Raw genomic sequence first — 23,870 nt, 5'->3', positions numbered from 1 at the left:
AACAAGAAAGGTGCTCTTAGAGCTATAGGTTTGAAACTTGCCACATCTCAGCAATACACAGGAATAAGTTTAGCGTAAATGAACCTGTATAAGCAGTTTTAATAAACATGATATCATAAGGAAACGACTGCAGTCAAAGATCTCAACATGTATGCACCACATCTACAACACAACAATATCAAAGGTACTGAGAAGTAGGCCTCCCTCTCAAGTACCGTGACCGGCCGACCCGAAGACGGCTCGCAGTCACCTCTGTGCACAAAATCCCGCTTGTGGCAGGACCGAATTCATCTCATCAGTAGAGGGTAACACACAAGTCATTATCAACAAAAATCGGCAAGTCAAACAGTTCTCAAACATCATTTATCTCAAAACATTTGATAAACTCATAACATCATCAAAACAGTTTAGAAAGCTCGTATGATATATGTATACTCAAAATATTGCCCACCTGAAGTCCTTCGCTAATCCTGGAAAGAAATCAGACAACTTACTTCTTCGTCTCGCTCGGGCCTTCATATGTCATCATCACATCGTCATCGTCATCGAAGGTTCATGTGATAGAACAAACCTTAGTCAGAAACTCAATTTCTAAATCCAATCTCATCTTAACTATAACTTCTCACTCAACGTCTATTTACCCATTAAAACTCAATCCCTAGGTATACTCGGCTTCTAAGGATTCACACGTCCTATTATCGACTTAACTCTCAACTCGGCTCAAACTCATAGCAATCAAGCACATAAACAAGTATAAACACTTAAGCATATGAAAAACACACATAGACAAGTCAAAAACAAACTTCCACTACAAGAAAACGCGGCTCTAACGACCGAATTTTCGGTCGTTAAACTCGAAAAAACGGTCGTTACAGACCTAACGACCGAAACAACGACCGAAAACTGTGGTCGCCATTTTGTTCGTCGTGTGCTCTTCAACGACCGTTTTTTTTCGGTCGTTGAAATTCAACGACCGAAATTTAATTATAACGACCGTTTATTCGGTCTTTAAAACCGTAGCCAAGCTCCCAGGGACGACGAAAATCAGGGATTAGCGACCGAAATTCGGTCGTTGATCAACGACCGTTTTAAAACGGTCGTTGGTGATCTCAGAAGATCAACGACCGTTTTAAAACGGTCGTTGATCAACGACCGAATTACGGTCGCTAAGCCCTGATTTTCGGTCGTTAAACAACGACCGTTATTAAAACGGTCGTTGTTCTTCCGAAAGAATTAACGACCGTTTTTAACTCGGTCGTTGTTTAAAGACCGAAATTTCGGTCGTTATAGGTCGTTTTTCCTGTTTTTTCCGTCATTTCTTAACGACCGTTTTTTTTTAAAATTTCGGTCGTTTTTTTGTTTTTTTGTTTTTTTGTTTTGTATTCCTGTTTTCAATTATATAGCAATCTATAAATTATTCAAAATCATGAAGATGAGCAAAGTAGAAAGACATCAAATATAACAAAGTAGCAAATCATAAAATATGTCAACAAATTTAGAAATTCAGTATTCAAAGTATAGTATCAAACAAACGATAGTAAATAATATAATCAGAGGTCCGGGTGGGTCCCATCAGAGGCGTCGGAGGGGGACTGTGCATGATATCCTCGCATGAGGAGGGCGATCTGGGCTTGCATCTCCTGTATAGCCTTGCTCTGAGCCTCCTCGCTCGCTCTCCTGACCTCTAGCTCCCTCTGTGTGGAGCTCAGCTCCTCCCTCAATGTAATGAGCTCATCTCTCGAGGCAACAGGGAAAGGAAACTGGGAGGTGCTAGTGGAGTGCGTGCTCGACGAATCGCCGCTCTCAGTAATCGCCCTAGACATCATCATGCCTAATCCCATGATGCGCCCCCTCGAATCAGGAGCGACGACCTCTCGGAAGATGCGCTCTACATCTACGGGCGTGACGTCTTCCTGTGTTTGGCGAAGCTCTGCCAATCGCCTCTCGACCTCCAACTACAATACAAAAATAGTTAGAATAGTTGTAAAATAATTTATTCGAACAAAGGAATTTAAACATACTAAATTAACGTCATACCCCGTGCTGCGCAGGTCGTCCAGCGGTATACTGTCCATTCTTATAATGCATCCGTCGAAAAGTCGCCCAAGTAGCCTCGTCAAAAGAAATATTGCTCTCCCGAGCCTGACAAAACACATTAAAAATATAAGTAACAATTTAGTAATGCATAAAAATTTTAAATAAAACGTTGTAAAGTTACCAGATGCTCAGCATGATCTAAAGCACTGCGCGACCCTCCATGATGGATAGCCATCCCTGTACCCGGACCGCCTGGCTCTGAGCGGCGATTCCTGGACGCCTGAGCAGACCTTGCCTGAGTAGCAGGCAAAGCCCAATAAGCCCTCCAAGCTGCCTCAATGTTAGGCTGAAGATATTCAATCTTCTTCTTATGTATCAACAGGACCTTCTTGCAATTGCTGATGTAATCCTTGTACGCCACTCGAGCTGACTTAACCCACGCTTTCTTAATAACATGCCTGGTATGTTGCGTTTTATCCCAACAAAATGCTTTCTATTTAAAGATATTGCAAATAAGAAAAAAATTAGTATTGTGATTGTTTGTTTAGAATATAAAAATTGTATATGAGATGATCGTACCTCAAACTCATCAAAATAAAAATCCCTCATCCCCTCAGTCAAATTCTTCCAATTGGTGCCACTTTCATGTGGCATACCTTGAAAGCTATCAGTCGCCCTAGCCCGAATAGCTCCAGTCGGCCTCAGAATACTTAAAGTGTTGAAATTAAATTTAGAATTAATGTACAAAACAATTTGAAGTTAACTGATACATTGTGAAACGTACCTACGAGTGAAATAAACCCATGTCCGCCCATCACTAGCAACACGTTCCTCCTCCACATTAGGGTTTTCATCCACTGGCGGCCTATTATCGAAAATAGGACCAGAACCGGATGGACCCGAACCAGATGGAGTAGAACCGGATGGACCCGAACCAGATGGAGTAGAACCGGATGGATTAGACCCGGATTGAGTAGAAGCATCCATCTATATCCAAATTTGAAGTAATTAGTACATTAGTTTATTATTTAACACATTAAATATATAAAATGTTCAAATATGTTTTATTTGAAGTCATTAATTACTCAATCTGATTCAGTGTTAGAAGACTCGGGGGATTGTAAAATAAGGTCTTCATCATCTTCATCATCATCATCATCATGATCTATGTCCACCTCGCCTCCATGTGGATGAACCATTGTTGAAATGTCATCTATATTCGTAAGAGATATTCTGCCTACGACTTCCTCTTGAAAAGGCAAAGACGTTGTTGGAAGTTCAGTTGTGGAAACTTCAACAACTGGCCTTGCTTTCACTTTACAAGCGGCCAACCAATTGCTTCTGTTGTTATTTTTACTTGGATACAAGCAATAATAAACTTGTGCAGCTTGATTGGCGAGGATAAATGGTTCGTATTTGGAATAACGACGATTCTTGTGCACCGAAACCAGATTGAAGTCACGATCAATGTCGGTTCCAGTTGGAGTTTGAGGGTCAAACCACTCACATTTGAATAATGTGGTTGTTTTTATTGGTAGCCCAGGATACTCTAGGACAACAACCTCTAACAAACGACTATAGAAATCTAACTGGACACCGTTCAACACTGAACCCTTAACGCACAATCCACTATTATCAGTTGATTTCTTCGAGCTGTTTAGCCCTATTTTGTGATGAATCTCTGGGTGTTTACGTGTTATATTGACTTTTATTTTGGTCTCTTTCACTTAAGAGTTGAATGATTTGAGCTTTTGTGCTAATTTTGTTGTCTCAGGATTTTGTGCTCACATTGATTGATATGTGAACAAAAGTAAAGTCAGAATTTAGTTGAATGGTCTGAAGAAGAATCAAAGTTCGTCTCGATACGAGTTCGTAGGCGAAAACGGATCTAAAATCCGACTTGAAACGAGGGAGAACGGACCAAAACAAAACCGCTGCGCATTGCAGTAGACGGCGGGCGCCGTGGGACGGCGGCCGCCGTGCCCATTCTGCGAAAGGCCCTCACGGCGGCGCCGTTACACGGCGGCGGCCGCCTCTGTGCAGATCCGACAGTACGATTTTTCGATTAAAAACCCCTTTCTAGGGTTTTACTTTATCATTCTCGTCTCCAGCAGCCTCCATAGGCGATTTTCACCTCTTTCTTAAGGTTTTTAGAGTTCCACAACACTTACCTTCAATCTTGGATTCATTGGATTGCTATGTTTTGTAAGAACTCCCTTTGATTCTCTTTGTTTATGAATCCTTTGGTTATTTAAGTCTTTGTTTCTCTTGTCTTTAATGAATATGATGATTGAAGATTATTGTTGTTGATTCTATATTCTCTTGGTTTTATGAATCTTTTGGTTAATTGAGTTTTGTGTTTTATGTATTTGATGAATGTGAAGATTGAAGTTCATTGTTGTTGATTCTAGATTCTCTTGGTTTTCTAAATCCTTTGGTTTATTTGAATCTTTATTTTGTGTTTTGATTAATATGATGATTGGAGATAATTGTTGTTGAGTTTAGATAATCTACGTGATTCGTAGTTTGTTGCTATTGTTTACCCTTTTCCTTTCTTGTTGATGAATATTTAGAGATTTCTTTTATGGAGATTAAGATTTTCTTGCATTCGAATCTTATGCTTGATTGAGTTTCTTGCCTAGGTAGTTATTAATCTTTGATGTTTACAAGTTTATGATCGTTTGGTTTAGTGTTGGAGTTGGAAACTCTAGTTGATTTCGTTAATGTTCAAATGCCATGTTCTAGTTAGTTCGTCGTTGAGTTGCTTGTGAAATTCTCTTTGATTGTGTGTGTTTGCTTAACATTCATTTGATCAAATGTTAATATGTTATTTCGCCTAGATAATCGTTGTTTATGGTGTTGAATTGATGATTGCTTTCTAGATTGCTAGTTTAGAACCCTAGCTTTGTTTGCCTTCTTGCATTCTTATTGGCTTTATATCTTTTGCCTAGTTAACTTTATATGCTTTATTTTAATTACGCATTAGTTAATCGGAGAGAAAGTGTCAGACCCAAACTTCTGATTAGAGTGTTTAGATTTCTTTTAAGTTTCTTGTGAGCAATACGATTAGAGCCCTGCTAAGTCTTCCTTGTGAGACGACTTGAGTCACCTTACCACCCTAGGACGACCTCGTATAAATTCGAGTCCATCCGTTAGGTGTTTTTGGATGAGTCAAATTTTGGCGCCGTTGCCGGGGAAGGCTTTAGGCATTTGATTGTGTTGCATTGTTTTCCGTGTTTATTTTTGTTTATTTCTTTTGACTCGGTTATTTTCTCCCTCCGGTGCGTTTGATTTGTTTGTTCGTGTTGTGTATGCAAGGACGTAGAAGCTTGAAGAGAAAGCTTGCACCTTACTACGACAACATTCATCGACCTCGGGAGGTTCTTTCAAGCCTGGAGAAGGAGTCCGAGTCCAGTTCGAGAAGTTTTGTGGAATCACAGTTTCAAGAGAAAAACTGTGAAGAGAGAATTGCTTCCGATCCCATCCTGGAAGCCGTGGAGGAGACGCCTTCAGTGCATTCTGAAGAAGAAAAAGAAGAAGCTCGGCCTAATCCTGACCAAGAAGCAATGGCGGAGCAGAATGTCCAGTACATGGGAGATTTTTCCAGGCCAGTTATTGGGACCACTAGCACTTCTGCGATAGTGCTTCCCACGGCGGTCCGGAATTATAATCTGAAGCCCAATGATTCAAACCTGTTGCCGCTCTTTTATGGGATGCCCAGTGAGGACGCCTTGCAGTTCATCCGTGATTTCTGCACCCAAGTGCAGACCTTCCCACTGCTGGAACTCACCGAGGATCAGTTGAGACTCAAGTGCTTACCCTACGCACTCAAGGACCGGGCGAGAACGTGGTTGCTGTCCCTACCGCCGAACTCCATCACTACATGGGGAGAGGCGTGTGAGAAGTTCATGCTCAAGTACTACCCTAATCACAAGACTCAAGAGATTAGGAGCCAAATAATGAACTTCATGCAAGGAGCTGACGAGCCTCTCCACGAGGCTTGGGAGAGATTCCAAGAGCTCCTCCGCCAGTGCCCACAGCACCAGTTATCACCTGTCATGTTGATGCAGTTCTTCTATGACGGATTGATTCAGACGGCACAGTTTATGGTGGACAGTACAGCAGGGGGCAACATTGCCCGGAAGACAGCTGATGAGCTCAAGGAGATTTTCAACACACTTGCAGCGAGTTCTCAACAGAAATCAGCTAGAGGAAGGAGGGTTGAAGCCAATGCAGTAGCTCCCAACAATGAGCTTCAGAAGCAAGTAGCAGAATTGATGAGGCAAGTTCAGCACCTCAAGATGAACCAGGCAGAAGCCCCACCAGTTCACGCGCCACCAGCAGAAGGATGTGGAATATGTGGCGATTTTGGTCATGGAACCAACGCGTGCCATCGCACGGGGGAATTCACATCTGAAGGAGAAGCAGAGGTCTATGCTGCTCAGAGCTATCCGGGGAGGCCTCAATTTGAACAGAGGCCTATCTTTAATCAAGGGCAACAAAGCTCCAATTCGGGTTGGAGAGCTCAGCAGCAGAACTACACTCAAGCTTATCAGCAGCAGCAGCCCCCGCAGTATCAGCAGTATCAACAGTTCCCTATGCAACAAGGGAATTTTCAGCAGCAGCAGCAATACCAGAATGCCCCCCAACAGTTTCAGAAGCAAGCTCAATCGCAGAAGCCGTCTCTCGAGGACACCATGCAGTCCTTCATGGAGATGACCAAACAGAACATGGAGTCTCAGAGTGCTACCATCAAGCGCCTCGAGACTACAGTTGGGCAACTAACAGGAGCCCTGAATCAGCTGCAGCAAGAACAGCCGACCGGAAAGTTCCCGAACCAGGACAAACAGCCGCATCAAGCTCATGCCGTTGAGGTAGTCAAGGACAAGGCCCCAATAACCATGGGGAGATGGAGAAGCAAAACTGTGCAGGCAATCAAGGCTACCCAATGCCCCAGTGAGCCACTGCCACCTGTCACTGTTGCACCAGACCAACCACCACCCAAGCAAGGAGATCCAGGTAGCTTTATCGTTGATATTAGCTTAGGAGGGGTTGAAAAGGTCTTGGGAATGCTTGATTTGGGTGCGGCAGTCAATTTGATGCCGCTTGATATTTTTGAGAGGTTGGGAAATAAAGAGCTGAAATGCACGAACATTAAGATAGAACTAGCTGACGGCTCCATTAGCAGCCCACGAGGCCTTGTCGAGGATGTTGAGGTAGTCGTGAGGGGGATTAGTGTTTTAGCTGACTTTGTTGTACTTGATGTGGGAAAAGGGATTAGAGGCGAGAATGGGCATCTCGTGCTACTTGGCCGACCCTTTATGGCTACCACCCATACTCGCATCGATGTGGGTACGGGAACTGTAAGTATGGTAGGGGTAGGTAGAGCGGTAACATTCTCAGTTTTTGATAAAAAACCTACTACCCCCACTTCCTTAATTCAAATCTGCTCTTATGTTGAAACATTTGATGCTTTGGATGAGGATTGTATTGTGCAGGAATTCCTTAATAAGTTTCAGGAGGAGGACGAGATTGTGGAGGAATTCCTTGCTACCTTGCAGGATGAAGCTGACATTGAGCAGGAATCTCTGGATAAGCTGCACGAGGAAGGTGATATTGAGCAAGGCTTTCTGTGTGCCTTGCTCCTAGAAGAGAAGCTTGATGAGGTTGGGTCATTCAATCTCGTGGGATGTGTGGATAGAGGGCCATCCCAGGATACGAGCATGGAGGACTCATTTGGAGGACCCGCAGCTGCAATTCAAGAAGATGTGTTTACAAGGGCGCTAAGGCAGCTGGATCTTCAATCGGATTTTGGTTAAGGGGTTCTCTTAGTCGGGCTGGCGACTTAAAAACTAGCGCTGCATGGGAGGCAACCCATGTTTTCTTGCTTTTTCTGGTTTCATTTTTCTGTCGTTTTGTCTGTGTTGTGTTTTGTTGCTTCTGTTGTTTGGTGCAGGTTGTTGCGTTGGAGACTGCTTGTTCTATGGATGAGAGAGAGGCAGACATCGTGGGACACTACAGACTCACCACTGGATCGGTATTTAGGGGAAGTTTCCTCTTTCACCTCTCTTTTTGTTTGCACTGAGGACAGTGCTAGATTTTAAGTGTGGGGGGGTGTTTGTTGATCCTATGGGTGCCTTTTTGTTGTGTTTTTGGGCTTTCTTGTGTGGGGCAAATGGTCTCCTTTATCTTGATTGTTGTTTGGCTTCAAGTAATAATGCACACTTTGATGATTTGTTCACAAGTAAATTTCATGCTTTGTGTTGGCTTGGTTGCTATCTTTGTCTCTCAGGCTATGCATATTCCTCTCTTGATGTAAGTTGTTTAATGTTTTGGATGCAACACCCTTATGAGCTATTCTTGACGTGATTTGTCCGGTAGATGCTAGAGGGAGTGTTTTCATTGTGATAGCCTACGATCTTATCCCTTGAGTTTGAATGTTGGTTTGTTGTGAAGTTTTCTATAGCTTTGGGTCTCTGCTCCTCTGACAGTAGTGTTATGAGCATGGAAAACCACGTGAGAACATTTTGGATTACCTCCAAAAGTGTTGATCTCACGAAAGTTGGCCCATCTATTGAGAATGGAATAACATCACCTTTAAAAGAAAGATGTATAAAATTTGATTTGGTTTGATTGTTTATCATCTTCAAGGAAAATGGGATTGGATTATAAAGGCAATCACATTAGGGAATTCACCTCTAGCGGAGAATTGGGTCTGATCGGATTGAATTGTATCATGTGGTTGTTGCTTCTTAAAATCTTAACAATGAACATCTCGTGAGGAATGTGAAAGGCTAAGAGACTTAGATTGGTTGGAGATGTGAATGGTGAGGAAGTTTTCTTGTGAACTATCTTTTGGTGTCGTGACTTTGCTTGAGGACAAGCAAAGGATCAAGTGTGGGGGGGTTGTTTAGCCCTATTTTGTGATGAATCTCTGGGTGTTTACGTGTTATATTGACTTTTATTTTGGTCTCTTTCACTTAAGAGTTGAATGATTTGAGCTTTTGTGCTAATTTTGTTGTCTCAGGATTTTGTGCTCACATTGATTGATATGTGAACAAAAGTAAAGTCAGAATTTAGTTGAATGGTCTGAAGAAGAATCAAAGTTCGTCTCGATACGAGTTCGTAGGCGAAAACGGATCTAAAATCCGACTTGAAACGAGGGAGAACGGACCAAAACAAAACCGCTGCGCATTGCAGTAGACGGCGGGCGCCGTGGGACGGCGGCCGCCGTGCCCATTCTGCGAAAGGCCCTCACGGCGGCGCCGTTACACGGCGGCGGCCGCCTCTGTGCAGATCCGACAGTACGATTTTTCGATTAAAAACCCCTTTCTAGGGTTTTACTTTATCATTCTCGTCTCCAGCAGCCTCCATAGGCGATTTTCACCTCTTTCTTAAGGTTTTTAGAGTTCCACAACACTTACCTTCAATCTTGGATTCATTGGATTGCTATGTTTTGTAAGAACTCCCTTTGATTCTCTTTGTTTATGAATCCTTTGGTTATTTAAGTCTTTGTTTCTCTTGTCTTTAATGAATATGATGATTGAAGATTATTGTTGTTGATTCTATATTCTCTTGGTTTTATGAATCTTTTGGTTAATTGAGTTTTGTGTTTTATGTATTTGATGAATGTGAAGATTGAAGTTCATTGTTGTTGATTCTAGATTCTCTTGGTTTTCTAAATCCTTTGGTTTATTTGAATCTTTATTTTGTGTTTTGATTAATATGATGATTGGAGATAATTGTTGTTGAGTTTAGATAATCTACGTGATTCGTAGTTTGTTGCTATTGTTTACCCTTTTCCTTTCTTGTTGATGAATATTTAGAGATTTCTTTTATGGAGATTAAGATTTTCTTGCATTCGAATCTTATGCTTGATTGAGTTTCTTGCCTAGGTAGTTATTAATCTTTGATGTTTACAAGTTTATGATCGTTTGGTTTAGTGTTGGAGTTGGAAACTCTAGTTGATTTCGTTAATGTTCAAATGCCATGTTCTAGTTAGTTCGTCGTTGAGTTGCTTGTGAAATTCTCTTTGATTGTGTGTGTTTGCTTAACATTCATTTGATCAAATGTTAATATGTTATTTCGCCTAGATAATCGTTGTTTATGGTGTTGAATTGATGATTGCTTTCTAGATTGCTAGTTTAGAACCCTAGCTTTGTTTGCCTTCTTGCATTCTTATTGGCTTTATATCTTTTGCCTAGTTAACTTTATATGCTTTATTTTAATTACGCATTAGTTAATCGGAGAGAAAGTGTCAGACCCAAACTTCTGATTAGAGTGTTTAGATTTCTTTTAAGTTTCTTGTGAGCAATACGATTAGAGCCCTGCTAAGTCTTCCTTGTGAGACGACTTGAGTCACCTTACCACCCTAGGACGACCTCGTATAAATTCGAGTCCATCCGTTAGGTGTTTTTGGATGAGTCACGAGCCATAAGAAACCGTATGAAATTTGAATCCGTTGACAAAGAATCCTTGGTATGTAGTAACTCTGTGCAGAGGTCCCAATGACAAATGATGCAAAAATGAATTGACTAGCCCATTTGTTGGATTTGAAGCCTATTCAATGAAAGAAACTGATTAGTTACAAACAATTGTAGTATACTTTGACATAATACGTTGAGTTGAAGTTCATTGGATGAAAGAACTTACATATGCTTTGAACCATGTGGGAAATTCTTTCTCAAGTTTCTGTTGAAGTTCATTGGATGAAATATCACGAAATTTGGCCCGCATTTCATCCTCAAACAACCTATTGATTAATATATATCATATTTATTAAACAACCTATGTGTAGATTAATAAATTTAATAACATATGCTTTGTACATACCCTGTGTAGGTTTCTGTAACTTCTGTGCAATTGTTTAGCACGTACAAATGGGCGGCGTCGTGCTCTTTAGGTTCTAGAAATCTAGTTGTCATCTTTCCAAATGGTCTCCCAACATACTTGAAGACAGACAACATGTCAGGGATCACATCAACACCACTACCTTCAAAGTTTCGAGGTACATTCCGTTGCTTTGTCTTAACATGATCTTCAAAGTAATAACAACAGAATGCTGTAGCCTCTTCCACAAGATAAGCATTTGTAATTGATCCTTCAACTTTGGCTTTGTTTTTAACTGTTTTCTTCAACTTTCCCAAGTACCTCTCAAATGGATACATCCATCTATACTGTACAGGGCCTGCCATCATAGCCTCATCGGCCAAGTGTATTGGAAGATGCTCCATAGAGTCGAAGAAACTAGGAGGGAAGATTCTTTCCAACTTATAGAGAATGACAGGAATATTTTTTTGCATCTGAAGAAGATTGTCAACTTGAATGTTTGGTGAAGTCAAATCTTTGAAAAAGAGACAAAGATCTGTAATTGTTTTCCACACATTGAATGGTAGAAGATCTTTTAGTGCGACCGGCAATACTCGTTGCATCATCACGTGACAATCGTGACTCTTCATACCAAACATTTGAAGTGTACTCAAGTTGACACATCTACCCAACGAGGATACATAGCCATCAGGAAATCTAAGCCCTTCAATCCACTTAAGTAAGATTCTTTTCTCATCATTATCAAGCATATAACATGCTTTAGGGTACTTTCCTGTTTGTTCATTGGCTTCTAACTCAGGTCTGCGACAAAACCTATTCAATTCTTCGCGAGATTTGGCCGTATCCTTTGTTTTGCCTTTAGTGTTCATAATGGTGTTGAACAAATTATCAAAGACGTTCTTTTCTATATGCATAACATCAAGATTATGACGTATAAGCAACGAACTCCAATATGGCAAATCCCAGAATATACTTTTTTTCCTCCAACCTGATTCATAAGTTCTTTGTCGTTTAGATATCCGTAATCGAGTCTCTTCAACTGTCAATTCTGTTACTTTTTTAATCCCCAATCCCTCAATCTCAGCCAACAACTGGTACCCATTTTTTGTTTGTGGAGGACCTTTTCTTACTTGAGCATTTTTTATAAACGCATATTTGTTGCGTCGAAAAGGATGATCAGTGGGTAAGAACCTCCTATGACAGTCAAACCAGGATTGTTTACCACTCAAAGGTAATCGAAAAGAATCTGTATCATCACAACAACGTGGACATGCCAATCTACCAGCTGTACTCCAACCAGAAAGCATAGAATAAGCGGGAAAGTCACTAATTGTCCACAAAAGTGCAGCACGCATTTGGAAATTATTCTTCAATGATATGTCATACGCTTGGACACCCACTTCCCAAAGATGAGATAACTCAGCAATCAACGGTTGAAGAAAAACATCAATCATATCCTTTGGATTGTGTGGCCCAGGGACGACAGCAGTGAGAAATATGTGTTGTTCTCTCATGCACATCCAAGGAGGAAGATTGTATGGAGTAAGTAGGATTGGCCATGAGGAATATTGCTTTCCAAAATTGTTGAATGGCGAGAATCCGTCAGTACAAAGCCCCAATCTCACATTTCTGACCTCAGCCGCAAAATCAGGAAATGTGTTGTCAAAATGTTTCCATGCAGGTGAGTCTGCAGGGTGTCTCATCACACCATCATTAACTAATGTAGCATGCCATCGCATATCAGCTGCTGTTGCTTTAGATGCATATAACCTTTGCAATCTTGGAGTGATGGGAAAGTAATGCATCTGACTTACTGCAACTAGGCGTCGTTGACGACTACCACTGGGACCAGAAGATTCTTTGTAACGGTTTGCATCGCAAAACTTACACTCGTTCAAGCTTTCATCATCCCCCCAAAAAAGCATACAATTATTACGACAACAATCAATCTTCTCAACTGGCAAACCCATCCCACGAAGCAATTTCTTTGCACTGTAGAAATCTCCAGTCACCAAATTATTATCGGGAACTATTTCTTTAATCAACTCCAAAATCTGATCAAAACATCGCTCAGACATATTATTATCAGATTTTAAACTCATCAATCGAGCTACAAGAGATAATTGGGTATGGGTTTTACAGCCAGGCCACAACTCTCTATCAGCCGCCTTTAACATATCATACAAATGTTGGGCTGTTGGGTTTGGAGATTCTTCAATTAGATCATCGACATTGTGAAATTGAGCTGTCGCTACATCCATCACCATCGTCTCATAACGATTAACTTCTCTATCTTCCTCAATGGTTACAATACGCCTAGCAACATCAGGGACTTGCACTAACGCTTCACCATGCATCGTCCATATATGGTATCTAGGGATAAAACCATTCTTTGCCAAGTGAACCCTAACAGTCATTGGAGTATCAAATTTTTTGTTCTTACATTTCGTGCATGGGCATTTGATCTTATTTCCAATCATTAAGTCCGGTCGAGAAAGTGCATAATGGATAAATACTTCCAATCCATCCATGAACTCTCCTGTTAGACTACCTTGAGCATATCGCCTATACATCCACCCTCTATCTAAACTCATGTTTATATTTCCTGCATTCATATATTATTAATGTTTTAATTAGTTCACACATTAGATATAAAATTAAGATGATGAATAAGAGTGGAAATTAAGATTAGAAATTAAGATTAAGATTAAGATAAGGATTAGGAATTAAGATTAAGATTATGAAATGAGATTAATATTTGGATTAGGAATTAAGATTAAGATTAGGATTATGAAAGGAGATTAAGATTAGTATTTGGAATTAAAATTAAGAGTATGATTAAGAAAGGAGATTAAGATTTGGATTAGGAATTAAGAACTCAAATAAGGTCGGAGATTAGGATTATAGAAGGATGACCGAAGATTACGATTAGGATTTCAAGAAGGATGATTGAAGATTGAAATTTCAACACAACAACAAAACCAAGGCGGTAGTCATTGCTACCGCCTCCGCCTCTCCCCCACCGGCGGCCCAAACTCCAATTAATCACAATCATACTTAATCGCCTCTCCCCCACCGGCGAAACTATCATGCTTAATTATAATTAAAACATGCTCAACGCAATTAATCATGCTAAATCATATATTTCGCCTCTCCCCCACCGGCGATAAAGCGAATTAAATAAATTTAAACATTATAAGTTCTTTAAATAGAAATTAAGCTTCCTAAGTTCTTTAAATAGAAATGAACCTAACTAAGTTCTTTAAATAGAAATGAACCTAACTAAGTTCTTTAAATAGAGATTAACCTAACTAAGTTCTTTAACTAAATCTAATATATATAAACCTAACTAAGTTATTTAAATAAATCTAATATTTACAAATAAACCTAACTAAGTTCTTTAAATAAATCTTATAAAATAAATTATCTTACTAAGTTCTTGTTCTTTAAACAAATCAAATACAAATGAACATATATATAATTAACATATAATTTCACATTACATTCAAACTAAATTCACATTAATTCACATATACTATACAACACAACAACCAAATTTCACATTAATTCATACTAATATAATTAACATAAATTTGAAACATAGCCTACATTAATTCACATATAATTTATACTAAGTTCTATGTAAATTTCACATTAATTCACATATAATTAACCTAAATTCATATATACTAACATATCAATATTAACCTAAATTCAAATTAATAGCCTACATTATATAAGTTACACGAACTAACCTACAATCTCTTATTCCGGCAACGGCAGGAGCTTTCCGGCGAGGGCAGGGGCGGTCCGGCGAGGGCAGGGGGCTGGGAATTAGAGTTAGGGTTAATAATTGATGAAATCTATAAAAAATAATTAATTAGGGTTAGGATGAATAATTAATTAACTTACCGTAGAGTATCACGTCGACGGAGAGCAGCGGCGTCGGACGGAGAGCGGCGGCGGCGGCGCGTCGGACGGAGAGGAGCAGCAGCGGTCGCGTCGCGTCGGACGGAGAGAAGCAGCAGCGGTCGCGTCGGACGGAGAGGAGCAGCAGCGGCGGCGTCCGGTGGAGGTGGCCGTTCGATGGACGGAGGCGGCGGTGTCGGGAACGGCGAAATCGGCGGAAGGAGGTGGAGAATCGGAGGAGGAAAGGGTGGAGAAGAAAATGGGGGAAAAATTAGAAAACCTAAGTTAAGTCCGCGAATTCAACGACCGAATTTCAATTTAACGACCGTTTTTCGGTCGTTGCTAATTTTAATTAAAATATTAATAATTTTCGGTATACAACGACCGAAACACGGTCGTTATAAATAATTATTTCGGTCGTTAATATTAAATATATTTAAATAAATTAAAATACAACGACCGTTAAAAAACGGTCGTTAAATATTTCCGAAAACTTAAAAATATCAGAACTCAAATTTAAATAAATTAAAATACAACGACCGTTAGAAACGGTCGTTACATTAAAAATATATCAAAATTCAAAAAAAAAACCAACGACCGTAAAAACGGTCGTAGTTACGGTCGTTATAAGTTAACGACCGTTTCGTTCGGTCGTAGGAAATAAAAAAAAAATAAGATTTAAAATATTAAACAAAACGGTCGTTAATATTAAAATTTCGGTCGTTACGGCCGCCTTTTTAACGACCGAAATTTTCGGTCGTTAATTTCGGTCGTTGGAGTCGCTGTTTCTTGTAGTGTTCACTCTGCACTGACTCAACTTCAAAACCTCACCAGACTCTGTACAGAACTCCCCGGGAGTCGTAACTTATACTAAACGAAACCTCTTTGAGTCTAGTTTCATTTAAAAAAAAGTAGGATCAAAAACTCCAAGTAGTTTAGGAGATATGACTGTTTTACTACAGTCTACCATATTCGGCAGTTTTTAGCAACCGAAAAGTTTGATTTTTGAAAAATAGTAAACGTTGTCAAAAAGGTCTGAAATTTGGTGGGTACATATATAAGACACTCATGTATTAACAATAAAAATTTGGGTTCCAGAATGTTAAATAAAGATACTGGAATAGGTGACTTTATTAGCTACTCACCGAACAATTCGGCAGAACGTAGCAGTTTTGGTTTTACATTTTATAAAACTATTAAACGAAGTCCAAATGACTTGAAATTTTACCGGTGTGCTCAAGACTCTCAAATATACTTACCATAAAATTTTCATGATGGTTGGGTATCAAAAACCCCTCGAAAACAGTAGGTCAGTGCGTCATGAAAAACGACTCCGAATCATACACACAAACAAACATGCTCAACTCAACATTTCTTCAAAGCAAACTCATCAAAGCTCATTTTAAGCACTTATAGCACTCAAAAACATTCAAGTACAACATAATTCTCATATTACTCAATCTCGACTCTTTTCTTTCATCATAAACTCAAATCTCATGGAAAACGTTTCAACGAACGCATCAAACAAATTCTCTTTTCATTTTCATGCTCGAAATTACTCAAATACTCAAACATGATCTTATTCATCATATAACTCATCATACACATATAGATTCCCTTTTTCTCATGTAAACTAAACTCTAGTGAAAACTCATGTATCAACATAAAACTCTTAATAAAACATGACAAACTTTCACATAATAGTCATAGAGCAATTAGACCTCATTTTACCAAGCATCAACCTCACATCATACAAGAACTCAAAAACTCATATAAACTAAACTAAGTCAAAATTTTACTTAGCCTACAATAGACTTAATCAAAGATAAAAAGACACTACTATCATGCTTAGAAACATATATCATAAGCCAAATCACTTAAATAACACATAGACCAAAAAGTCCTAATTTTTATTAAACTAAACTCTTTGAAATTTATAAACACATATGAATCTTTAATCCATTCATAGATCTATCAATCTTAACCAATTTATCTCACATATAAACCATCAATTTACAAATTAGAGCATGGATACACATATCCCTAATTTTATTAAACTAACTCATATCAAAATCATCAATTGACTTCATATACTCAAATTACTCCATCAATCATCATCATATACATCTCATGGACTCATCTACATCATCAATTCATCATTTAAATCATCAACTCAAAAGTTCCCATTTTTGGGTAAACTAAACTCCATCGAACTTTCACATCTCAAGGCACATACTTCACAACACACATCAATCATCAACAAACATCATATAAATCTCATTTTTCACCCCAAATCAAGAAAAGAAAAAGAAAAAAATTTTGAAGGGTGAAGACCCACTTTTTCGAGAATTTGGAAAAAAATGAAGGGGTGATTTTCTTGCTTCAATCTTTCAAGAATACTCACATACAACATCATTTAAGCAAGATTTATGGAATACATGGTCCCTTACCCAAATTCTTACCAAGACTCACACTTTCTCACTCTAGCTTTGAAGCCCTCCTTCAATGATTCTCTTGAATATAAGTAGCTAGGATGTGTTTATGGAAGATTTTAGAGTGGATTGAGGTGTTTTGTAAAATTTTTGGAAGCTCCGAAGGTCTCTTCAATGGAGGAAAGTGAGAGATGTGGGAGAGAGAGGGGTGGTCGAAAATGGTGAGTGAGGAGTGAGAGAGGATTTTGCAAGATTGTAAATGATCTTGTGAGGATTTGAAGATCTTATGAAATATTTTGTGATCTTAGGGAATCTTGATCTCTCTCTCTCTCTAATCTCTACACACTCTCTCTAATCTCTACACTCTCTCAATAATCTCTACACTTGGAAATTTGTGGTATTTAGTCACATGGTAGGGAAATTAAAAATAATAGTGTGAAAAGGGTGATTAAATAATAATCACAATAATTATGGAAATATCACTCATTAATAAAATACCATAACATAATTATTCATGTGACCAAAATAAAATAATTATAGCACTAATATTAGTGCACTCACTCAATTATAAAATTCCCCTTCGTAGGAAAAATCATTTAAAAATATTATGCTTGGAAAAATTTTCATAAACCGGCATCATTCGATTTCTCAATAAAAATAAACCACACTTGCTTTGGAAACTTAATCAGAATTCCAAATGCTAAGGTCTCAAATATAAAATCATAATAACTTGGTCATAATGACACACGTCACAGAAATCACATAATCAATCAGTCACGTAAATTCACATAACATCACATCAAAGCAGTCGGCAAACACAGACAACCTAGACGTCTCTCTGACCGACTCTTTTCATCAAGGTTCTCACTCTTTCTTCCTCGACTCTATGTCAAACTCATTGTTTCTATTTTCTTAATGGGTCAGTCAATCTCTGATAACTCGGTATCCGGTAATTCTATTCTTGGTAGTCGAAAATAAAATAAAATCTCAACTCAATTCAATCAGCATCTCTATCTCAACTCATTTCTCAAATCTCATCACTGTAACTCTATCATCGGTTTAGTCACTCGTATCTCTATTTAAAAGACAATATGTCTTATCTGGTCATAAAAAAAAAAGTAGTCTCGCATCTCGACATCTCAGTACTCTCTATAGTGTTAAGACACTATCTCACAACATAAGGAAAAGTACGGGGTGTTAAATCCTACCCCCCTTAAAAAAAATTCGTCCCGAAATTTGAGTTATTCACCTTTGGGAAAAAGCTCTGGGTACTTCTCTTTCATCTTCTCTTCAAGTTCCCATGTTGATTCTTCTTGACCGTGATGTCTCCATTGGATTTTCACCAAAGGAATCGACTTGTTCCTCAATTGTTGGATCTTCCGGTCCAGAATAGCATCAGGTCTCTCTTCATAGCTCAAATCTGGTTCCAGGGACACTTCTTCTTGATGGATGACGTGTTTTGGATCAAACACGTACTTTCTCAATTGAGAAACATGGAAAACGTCATGGACGTTCGCGAAGCTCGGAGGCATCGCTAGTTTATAGACTACAGGACCTACTTTCTCTAGTACATCATAAGGTCCTATATATCTCGATTTGAACTTTCCTTTATTCAAAAACAATACACTCCCCAAGACAGGGAGAACCTACAGAAAACGTTGCCTTCAACGTTAAAAGAATCTACCCAAATCTAGAAGTTCTTGGAGTTGCAGCTTCAACTCTTGCAACTCTGCAGGGGCCATTCTACACGGCACTTTCGACGTCGGTGCGGTACCGGGTTCAAGGTCAATCGTAAACTCAAGTTGTCGATCTGGGGGTAATCCCGGTAAAGTCTCAGGAAAAACGTCTTTGTACTCTCGCACGACTGGCACGTCATCAACGTTTGCCTTGGATTCCTCTCTCTGGTTCAGATATACAACGTACGCGGTTGTATCGTTTCTTTGTAAAAGCTTCCTGGCTCGCAGCACTGAGATGATGGGCGTCTTCTTCTATTTTTCCCACAATGCCAATGAAGGAAGTAGGTTCTTGGCCAGGTGGCTGGAAAGATATCCGTCTCTCCTTGCATTGTATCTTCGCATGGTTCTTCTCTAACCAATCCATTCCTAAAATTATATCCAAGTGCCACATAGGCATCAATCTCAGGTTTCTAGCCTCGAGCTTAATCGATTCTAACTTAAATTCTAAGTTGGGGCACACGTGCGAAACCGTAGTAGTTCTGCCTATGGGTGTGGTTACTCTTAGATGTTGCATAGCAGGCCCTATACTCAATTCTAAGGATTCGACACAATTATGAGAGATAAAAGGATACGATGCTCCAGTGTCGAACAAGATTACTATAGGTACGCCTTTTAACTCGCCTATACCTATCAAATCCCCTTGATTCTTGTCCGGTGCTTTCTGCTCAAGCGCGAACAGTCTCTGGTGATGCGGTTGATTTTCCTGCGGGGCTGGTTGTTGTATTCTAGTCTATCGTAGTCGATAGGCTGACTGTCGTCGCTGTGGTGGCGGTAGCGGTAGATTTCCCTCCATCGCCTTGATTGCGGATGAAATTGACTCGGTCTTCCTCCGCTTCCTCTGACGATTTGGGCATTGATTCGAATAATGTCCAACCCTTCCGCAGGTGTAACAGCTATTCTGTCTCATCTTGCATCCTCTCAGATGTAATTTATTGCACTTCTGGCAGGATGGTATTCCTCTTGGTCCTTAAGAAACTGTTGCGGGGCAGTTGGGTCAACATAAGGCCGTTTATCTATATTCTGATAATAAGGTGGTGCATTTTTACTCTGCCACGACTTCTTGGGACCTTGACTTCGATCGTCCCATTTTCTCTTTCCTTCTTGCCCTCGTCCAGAAAAAGGTGGATTTCACATTTGAGTGCTCTAATTCGATTGGGGTGCTGAAGCTTGAATCGCTTTCTCTGGCTGCATTGTTAGTTCCATATCTAGCGCTCTATTTAATGCTTCAGTACACATAAACGTACTCTGACTCGTTAAATCGACTCGAATCTCTTGTCTCAATCCTGATCGAAACAATTCTGACATCTTCTCATTCGCCTCTTACTCGATATGTGGCACACTAAACCAAGTCACAAAACTGACAATCGTATTCAGCTACGGTTTTATTGCCTTATCTTATATTAACAACTTTATTTCTTTCTTCATTCGGTTTTTCTTTCTCGGCGGTAGTCTAAGGGAACATATATCAACCTTAGAACTAATTCTCATAACTCACAAATCATAAGACTCTTACTCAACATCATACTATTTTCTCAATTCTCATAGCTCAATGTCAAAGACATGGTTCATGTCTATCATCACAACATCAGATCAAAGCTCTACTCAAGCATAGAGACTCTCTGGTCATCGTCATATAGATATATAAGAAAATTTTCTCTTTCGAGAACTCTTGCTAATTGCGGGGCATTACGAAAATAAAACATCCCCTAATACTATGACGACGCCACATCTATTCTAGTCGTCATCTCAGTCTACTAACGTGGAAAACATTATCTATTCCAATCTGTCATCTCGATCTGCTATTGCCTACTCTGGCTTAGCATCACTTCTTCTCATCCTCGAAATGGTTAGCTTTTTGCATACTTAGCTAATATAAGAAAATCCATAATCGAAAAGTTGTGCTCGTCCCGTAGTGATGTATTCTACGACTGCTCCCAAAAATCGTGTTTCTTCCAATCACTCTTCTTGTTATGCCATCCTAGTTACCTAGACATTCGTAACTCTTGTCGGATGTGGTAGGGAATAGGATGTGATGAATAAAAATATCTGATCTTTGTACAAGACGAGCTCAAGTAATGGAATGATTCCATAACAGCCAGTGCTATATCAAGGATAATGAAGAAGTTACAATCAAGGTAAGATCAAAAGCTAGAACAGAAACTAGAATAAAAACTGAGATATGATATGATGGGAGTAAATCAACACTCGAAGTAGAAACAATCCATTAAATGGAAAATGAATAAATTGTCCACTGTTAAAGCAAGGGGTAAGGATTTCCAACACAAACGGCTCAGGCTCGAACACAGTGGATCTGGAAAAATTTCTCAATAGCAAATAGTTCATCTCCTGTTGGAGTTCAAATGGATGCAGAAACATTTAAATACGACCAAGCGAGATAGGGACTCAATAAGTCTACTCTCATGACTACTCTAGCGATGATACACGCGGTCCCGGTAAAAGTACCTCTATTTCAAAGTACAATTGGTCAATAGTATCTATGCATCCCATGAGGTCTCCATAATACGTTCGTCCTATTAGGGTCGTGTCTATAAATCGCGATGAAATCTCTAGCTCTCTCCGTATTATCTCAACTGTTGGTCTCTCTGTTCCTCTTCTTCATCTTCTTCTCGGTTTATGTTCCTTCTGTTCCCTCTTCTTCTCGGGGGTATACTATAAAGGAAAAAGAATTATATAACTATCGGCCTCGACACTAGCCGTTCGTTATTACAAAATACAAATTCTCTTTTTCTCACTTCACTTCTATATCTCATGCGTGATCTCAAAATTCTCAAAATTCTCGTCTACTCTATTTCTTGTCTATCATCGTTCGTAATTCTCATGAACTCTATTTCTCATCTATCATTCTCAAAGTTCTGATAAGGAAAGTGAAGTTCACTAATCATCAACATCCCTTGTATATGTATATAAGGAAAACTGTCTCTCTCTCAAGGTCCTTTACAAAAGCAGTGTCTTATGTACAAAGGCCCTAACACTAAAATGATGTTCTAGCTATACAAGCATCATAAGTACTAAGCATCTATAGATCTATGCTATGTACACATACACACTATACTATGCTTCTCTACCTATATATATATATATATATATATATATATATATATATATATATATATATATCAACTATGCATCTATACATATATACACGCGCCTAGTGGATAAACATGAACTAGCTATCGTCTCTCGAAGTCCTGCTCGTCGCATCGTTGACTTCCATATCCTTGCTCGGCTCCGTCTCTTTGCTCGGCTCTGTCTCCTGACTCTCATACTCATCGATCTGTCAGTAGACGCTATCGTCGCTCGGCTCATCCTCAACATCGGTGTCCACCATCGGACCAAAAACTGGCACCTCGGGAACAGGTACCCATGTCTCGACTCCGTCGGCTGTAGTATGATGCTGCAATGGCTGAGTCCGTCCGTAGCCGACCGTCATCTCTGGAGTCTCCTCATCCGAGTCCTCCTCATCACTGTCAAGGTGTGCGGGCCGAGAACTTCCCTCCTGGGCGTCTCGGGACGGTGGGTATAAAATCGAGTGCATATACGTCTGAAAAGCCAAAGTGCCAGGCTCAGGCAGCGGGGCAACCCTCGGATATGGATCGAAGGGAACATACTGTATCTCAGGCTCGGTACAAAACAATCGGCTGCGCCGACTCAACAGGTGGCAATGGCGAAGGTGCCGTCGCCGGTGTCCAAACCCAAGGCGGTAACTCGGCGCTGGAAAAAGGAATAAGTGATAGAAACGCAAACGGGTCATGCTCTACCACTGGAGAGTATGTCTCAAAGATAGTCGGCTCTGAAACAACAGGCTCAGATAGAACTGGCATCGGATCAACTGGGGATGGAGGTGCAATCGGAAACGACTCCTCGGGAAGTGAGGGTACAACGACTAGCTCCCTTCCCTGGGCTGGTCCCTCAAACTGTCCATACGGTGGTGGAGGTGGCTCGTCAAAAGCAAAATAGCGGTGGCTCAAAGTCGCGATGAAGCCACGAAAATCGGCGCTCACAAACCGCCCGAACTCTGTCCTCCTGATATACTGCGGCACCAGCGAAGCCGCCCAGTCTTGCCATCCGAGTGGCAACTGTGGAATCAGGTGAGTGATAGCCTCAGCCTCATCTATCCCATGGGCACTAGCCTCTAACCAACGACGGTGGTAAAGCGCTAGAAACTCCCCAAGAGTATCACCCTCTCGCAGTCCAGTAGTCCTGAACCATCGGCGCATCGCCTCGCTATATTGTCTCTGTATCGGTGCCTCTTCTCGACTCTGCATCCTGTAAAATATCATGTCCATTAGAAAATGGATACGAAACTTACTTGGTACATCTCAGTCAACAACATACTCGTCCTCGTTTGGTACGGTGGGGCATCGGCTATACTAGCCTCAACATCTCTCCTCATATTCCACATCAACTGCCTCATATCAGAATCCATCGTCTCAAACAATTCCGTCATCAAAACAATACAATACTCATTAGTGAATCAAACTCAGCTCTCAACAGGAAAGCAATAGAGAAGCAACATCAACCTCTTACCTCGTTAAGCCGGAAGAGATGGGGTGCTGGGGTTTCGTTTCAAACTGACTCTCTCAAACTAGTCCAAGAATTCAAATTAGACTAGTACTCAATTTTAAAAGAGTAGAAGCATTCAAAGGTTCAACTCAGTCAAGCAATAGACTCAGAGCAGACGACCCGCTCTGATACCACCCTGTCGCAGCCCGATCCCCGACGCTAGTGATAGCATGGACCGAGTATCGATACGACAATTTTAAAAGAATAAAAGACAAGAAGAATAGATTGAACATCAAGCGGAAGCTCGCATGAAAAAGTGCTAAGGAAATCATCATAAATCAACTCCAGGGGTATAAATGTCAACATCGTCATAACTCCAAAAATATCAGGAATTTCAAGAACA

At 40.0% G+C, this 23,870-nt stretch overlaps 2 protein-coding genes across 3 annotated transcripts; both read right to left on the bottom strand.

Annotated features, from left to right (window-relative positions):
• Positions 1-1,545: 1,545 nt before the first annotated feature.
• Positions 1,546-15,566, bottom strand: LOC131006559 (uncharacterized). Of its 2 annotated transcripts, XM_057933703.1 has the most exons (7): positions 14,779-15,566; positions 14,622-14,693; positions 2,822-3,024; positions 2,617-2,746; positions 2,219-2,530; positions 2,038-2,142; positions 1,546-1,955 (listed from the first exon to the last, which is right to left on the bottom strand). In XM_057933703.1, exons 3-7 carry the CDS (start codon positions 3,022-3,024, stop codon positions 1,551-1,553), a joined length of 1,155 nt encoding a protein of 384 aa, XP_057789686.1. In that variant the 5' UTR covers positions 14,622-14,693; positions 14,779-15,566; the 3' UTR covers positions 1,546-1,550. The 2 variants fall into 2 exon arrangements, with proteins under 2 accessions (XP_057789686.1, XP_057789687.1); XM_057933704.1 differs by lacking the exons at positions 14,622-14,693; positions 14,779-15,566 and adding an exon at positions 3,123-3,318.
• LOC131018046 (uncharacterized) lies at positions 3,123-13,460 on the bottom strand. Its single transcript, XM_057946811.1, has 3 exons — positions 10,870-13,460; positions 10,690-10,789; positions 3,123-3,650 (listed from the first exon to the last, which is right to left on the bottom strand). The coding sequence occupies exons 1-3, from the start codon at positions 13,458-13,460 to the stop codon at positions 3,123-3,125; spliced, it is 3,219 nt and encodes a 1,072-aa protein (XP_057802794.1).
• Positions 15,567-23,870: the final 8,304 nt, after the last annotated feature.

The sequence above is a fragment of the Salvia miltiorrhiza genome, chromosome 1 (genome assembly GCF_028751815.1).
Source record: "Salvia miltiorrhiza cultivar Shanhuang (shh) chromosome 1, IMPLAD_Smil_shh, whole genome shotgun sequence".
NCBI lineage: Eukaryota > Viridiplantae > Streptophyta > Magnoliopsida > Lamiales > Lamiaceae > Salvia > Salvia miltiorrhiza.
This window is presented reverse-complemented; position numbering and strand designations above follow the sequence as displayed.